The sequence below is a fragment of the Lactuca serriola genome, chromosome 7 (assembly GCF_051521515.1).
Source record: "Lactuca serriola cultivar US96UC23 chromosome 7, Lser_US96UC23_V15, whole genome shotgun sequence".
NCBI lineage: Eukaryota > Viridiplantae > Streptophyta > Magnoliopsida > Asterales > Asteraceae > Lactuca > Lactuca serriola.
In genome coordinates, this window is record NC_136414.1 from 165747964 (window position 1) to 165753963 (window position 6000).

A 6000-nucleotide genomic window follows, 5' to 3' on the forward strand; every position below is an offset into this window, starting at 1 on the left:
TTAATTTATTTCATTTCATAACCATAAAAGAAATTGAATTCGTTATACTAGAATATATATTCGAGTAACGAAAGACTAACATCGTTAATAGACGATTTTTTGGATCGTTACACATTGAACCTCATAATGCTGGTTTCTACAAACTCTGGGACAAGATCATAAAGGTATTTAAATCTCCATCATTTTACATGGTAATTTTTTGTGTGATCAATTCAAAACTTGTTTTCTAGTTGTGATGTTATATCATATATGTAGGAATGTGAGGAGACGGTGAGTAAGAGAATATCAGGTTTTAGAAATGGGTTTGATCTTCCACACAGATGCTTAGGTGGCTTCTCTCATCAACCTCATCTCCCATCTTTCAGGCGGACCACACGTGCTGCTACATAAAACAGATCACGCCATGACCTAAACGTGTTGGAGGTAATAAATCTATTATGTTTTCTCGAACACCTACAAGGAGTTTTTTAGTAATAATGTATTTTAGAAATCGTTTTTTAAAAAATAGGACATTTTCAAATTGTCTTTCAAAAATAGGGTAAATTTTTATTGGCCCACCATAAGGTATTCGTTAATATTAATATTTTTCAAATTTAACCCTTTAAAATTGCAGTTTTAGTCATTCAACTTATACAATATTTTTTTGTTTATACATGTAATTTTTTGTATACTTAAAAGAAAACATTCTTTTATTAAATTTACAGTTCTTACCCTTTGAAATAATAATTTTGGTCCTTTAACTTAAATTGTATTTTGTTTTTTATATTTTTTACTTTTTAATATTTTAATTTTACTTTTATTATATCAACTATATAATTTTATTGATTAAAGAATATTTAATTAAAATCTAAATATTATTTTTAACAAGTTATATCATTACAATGAATTCATCAATACCTTCAAACGAATATTAATATCGAATATATTACAATGATACAACAAGACAAGTTCAACTAAACAAGAAATTAAAAGATAAAACTAACATAAAATTACAAAAGAAATACCAGACAAATTGAAGAGGAAATCACAAGACTGAGTAAACAAAACATAGTTCACATTGCGTTAAATCTTGGTTGAGAACTTGAGCAATTTCTTCGGTTATGAATAGGTTGATGGCATAGTCCACATCTACGAGTTTCATCACCATGACGAACGTTCATCTCGTTATGAATACGGTTTGAACGCCTTCGACCTCGACTAACAGAAAGTTTTGAGTAATCTGCTTCGATCATCGAATCAGACTCTAACCAATAATCAACATGAGAAAGTGGTGCAAACGCAGCATTGTATTGTTCTTTATACGTCGCAGTAGTGTGAAATGTATTGACAATGGAAAGAGGGTTATCCCCTCTATATCGACAAATCGCAAGAGCATGATACTTTGCATGTGCCACTTACCACGTGTGCAGTGATGTTGAAAATAATGGACACTATGTGTATTCCCTCCATTTCCATTTATCTGAAGCTTAGTGAGCTATAGACACCTTCATTGTAGTGAAACTCAGATATCATATGACTTTGTGCATGGGTCTCACATTTAGTGAAGATGCGCCACATACGTGATGGTCGAGGTGTATTACAATTCATTGCAGTAGAACTATGCTTTCGAAATAGCTGAACAGTTCTATTGAAGTAACTTCAATACACGCCCTACTTGGTAATTGTCTTGCTCCTCGTAACGCATTATTCATACTCTCAGAGATATTTGTTGTTAATAAACCCCTTCGATGATTTTCATCATATAAAAGGCGCCACTGACTTTTCGGAATTTCTTTTAAATTTTTCCATGCTTCAAGATTGATTTCTTTTATTTCTCTTATACACTTCACAAACTTTCTTTTTTGTGTGGTGCTTCCAATAGTCCAACAAAATGTTTTAAGTCTCACATTATTGTACCTTTTCATGAGATTACTTATAATGTGTCGAAGACAAAAGCGATGGTATGCTAATGGCTCTTTCCACTCCTCTAGATTTTTCATTACATGAATTATTCCTTGACGCCTGTCCGAAATAACACAAAATTCTCTATCTTGAGCAACATATTGTCTAAAGTGATAGAAAAACCAATACCAACTTTGTGAAGTCTCTTCATGAACAATTGCAAAAGCGACTGGTAATATATAAATGTTGGCATCTTTGGTAACAACAATAAGCATTTTTCCTTTGTGTGAACCCTTCAAATGACAACCATAAACAGAAATAGCAGGTCGACATAGATGAAATGCATGAATAGCAAGTCAAAAAGTCCCAAAAAAATATTTGAATGTTGCTACATTTGATGAGCCATTTGTATTATGAAACCACTTAACAATTGTAGTAGGATTGGAAGCCTGTAAAGCTGCAATGTACTTGGGCAACTCAATAAAGTTACTCTCCCAAGTTCCATAAATTTTCTCAATGGCTCTTCGTCTACCACGCCATGCCTTTCCATATGTAACATCAACATGCAAAACATTTTTAATATCTGCTTGTATCTGTTTCACTGGATAAGAAACATCTTTTTTAATTGAGTGCATTATGTATGAGGCAATAGTTTCAGAATTCAAATTTCTGTTATTATTACTTGTACATGAACCAAAACAATTGTGTACACCCACCGAACGTGTAATCTTCCACATACGATGATTTTTCTTCTTAACGGCACGAACATACCATGCACAACGTGGTGTATACGAAGCAAAACTTGAACTTTCGCCTTCACTTCCTAAAGTCTTACACTTTACTATCCATAAGTTACTTTTACTTTCATACACTTTGTACTCTCTGTTTTGAGATATCGACCAAAGTGTTACTGCCTTCTTTACTTCTGCTCTACTTTCAAATTGCATTCCTAACCTTATTTTGTTTTCCGATTCTTTCCAAACATCTATATGAATGGTATCTTGATAATTTTCAATGTCATCATCTCCTACATCTCCAAAATCATTCATAAAGTTCACAACTGGAGTTCCACACACATCATATGAATCATCCCCAACATTGCATAATGATTCACTTACACTATCTTCACTATCCTGTGAGTTGGGTTCATCAAACCCAAAGTCATCATCTGCCTCAAATTTATCATCATTAGGCAATGATTTTTAAATAAAACATACATACCTTATAATTAAGCGATGAAGGAATTTTGACTGTTGAAGATGCAAAGATGAATGAAAGATGTGGGAACTTATAATGAGAACATATTGGTGAAAGATTTTGAAGGAATTAGGAAATGAATCCACATAAAAAAACTGAACTTAAAGTGTAAAAAATTGTGAAAATTTTGAAATAGGATGTGACAATTCGTATGGTCATTTCTCTGGGTATTGAGGTGTATAGTAAATATAACTTTTGCTTTTGCTTTGCATGCAACAAATCATCTTTTTCTTTTGAAATGACAAATCAAACTTGATTTAATAAGATATTATTTAAAATTTGTATAAAATACTATTATATGCTTTATAAAACAATATATTAATTCTTTTTAGTTTTCAAAAATTAAAATATGTAATTCATATAGTAATTAAGGATAAGAAAGAAAAACAAATGATAAATTATGTAATTCATATAGTAATTAAGGATAAAAAAGAAAAACAAATGATATATATAACGAATCTAAATATATAGTTTATAAGTGTTAGAATTGAAAACTAATTATATATTTCATATAAAAAAAATAAAAAGTAAATTTATATAAAAGTGAAAGGTATGAAATAAATTGAAAATTTTGTAAAAGGGGCCTATTTTTTGTGGGGCCATAAATAAATGCCCTATTTTTTACATTTTTTTACAAAGAATTTCAAAAAGTCCTATTTTTAAAACACCATTCTTATATATATATATATATATATATATATATATATATATATATATATATATATATATATATATATATATATATAATAATCCCTACACAAGCTACTGTAAGAGTTTTTTGTAAAAATGAATTGAAAATAAGAACCTTTTGCAAAATGGGTTGATTTTTATTTCAAGGGATAATGTCATAAAAAGCCTTAAGTTTGGCAGAAAATGTCGGTTTTACCCTTCGGAAGATTTTTGGTTCGTTTATACCGCAAACTTGTCATTTTTTTGTCGGTTTTGCCCTTGTTACCTACAATAGCAGGTTTCCAGGTTACTATGAATTATTTTTTGCGAAAAAAACCCTTAAGTTTACAAATATTTTGCAAAAAACCCTTAAGATTATAAACATAAAAATTTAAATATATATTCAAAATTTGATAAAACTATAGTTTTCTACTGAAGCATATTTTTAGCTTTACATACGGTAACTTTTATATTGGTTTGATATAAACTTTTTATATTTAAATTTAAAAAAAGTTACCTAGTTTTATCAAAATTTTGAATATATTTCTTAATTAATACTTCAACTTTTCAAAACAAAATTAAAAAACATATGTTAGTTAATAATTAATTATGCTAAAATAGTTAATATGAATAATATGGCATCAAGTACATTCAATTAATTTTTTTAAAAGGTAGATAAAAATATTTTATATGTTTAACAGGTTTGTATTTCAGAAATACTAACGTATCATATTTTTTATATGTTTAAATACATAATAATATTATCATATTTTTTTTATAAAAATATCATAAACATTATAAACATCAAAAATAAATATAAACATTTTAAACATATAAAATATAAATATATTTGTCTAATTTATTATATAAATATATTTATTTTTATAAAAAATATGATAGTTTATTATTTCTGAAATATAAACCTTTTAAACATATAAAATATTTTTATTTTTCTTTTAAAAAAATTAATTGAATGTAACTAATGTCATATTATTATTAGCTAACAGACGTTTTTTAATGTTGCTTTGAAAAGTTAAAGTATTAATTAATAAATATATTTAAATTTTGATAAAACTAGGTAACTTTTTTATAATTTAAATATAAAAACTTTATATCGAACAAATATAAAATTACGGTACATAAAGCTAAAAATATGTTTCAGTAGAAAACTATTTAGTTTTAACAAATTTTGAATATATATTTATATTTTATATGTTTATAATCTTAAGGGTTTTTTTGCAAAATATTTGTAAACTTAAGGGTTTTTTTGCAAAAAATAATTCATAGTAACCTGGAAACCTGCAATTGCAGGTAACAAGGGCAAAACCGACAAAAAAATGACAAGTTTGCGGTATAGACGAACCAAAAATCTGCCGAAGGGTAAAACCGACATTTTCTGCCAAACTTAAGGCTTTTTATGACATTATCCCTATTGCAAAAATTGATTGTTTTTTTGTGTCCCCACATTAAAATCAATGTATTTATATATAATTTTACATTTTGACCCCTTCAACTTTCATAATAACCCTACAACTTATATGTTATATATATTTTATATCTTTTTTTTATAAAAGAATTATTTTTTTTAGCTTTTTTACAACAAATGTAAATTTGTATATATTAAAAACATATAACCGAAATATGTCTATTATGTTATTGCGATTTACATCATTAGAAAATTTTAATAAACACATTCTAATTGATACCAATATTGAATATATTATATGTTACGGAATTATGAAATTACAAGATAATTAAAGACACAACTACAAAAGAAATTAAACATGAACTAAAAACTAAATTAAACATAAAATTACAAGAATAATAAAAGTTACATGGTTCACATCGCATTGAATCTAGGTTGAGAATTTGAACAATTTCTCCTGTTATGACCAGGTTGATGGCATAGTCCACATTTACGAGGTTCATCACGATGGCGAACATCCATCTCGTTACGAAATCAATTTGCACGCCTCCGACCTCGACCGACTGCACATTTTGAGTTATCTGCTTGAATACTCCAATCAGCCTCTAACCAATAATCAACATGAGGAAGTGGTGAAAACCCATCATTATATTGTTGCTTGTATGTCACAGTTGTGTAAACATGATTGATAATGGAAAAAGGGTTATCCCCTCTAAAACGACAAACTGCAAGAGCATGTGAACAAGGGAATCTTTCCATCTGCCATG

General features: G+C 28.1%; 1 protein-coding gene across 1 annotated transcript; it reads right to left on the reverse strand.

The window, feature by feature from the left end:
- Nucleotides 1–1052: 1052 nt before the first annotated feature.
- Nucleotides 1053–5755, reverse strand: LOC145064514 (uncharacterized). Its single transcript, XM_079011950.1, has 4 exons — nucleotides 5728–5755; nucleotides 2274–3049; nucleotides 1897–2174; nucleotides 1053–1350 (listed from the first exon to the last, which is right to left on the reverse strand). The coding sequence occupies exons 1-4, from the start codon at nucleotides 5753–5755 to the stop codon at nucleotides 1053–1055; spliced, it is 1380 nt and encodes a 459-aa protein (XP_078868076.1).
- Between the last annotated feature and the right edge of the window lie 245 nt (nucleotides 5756–6000).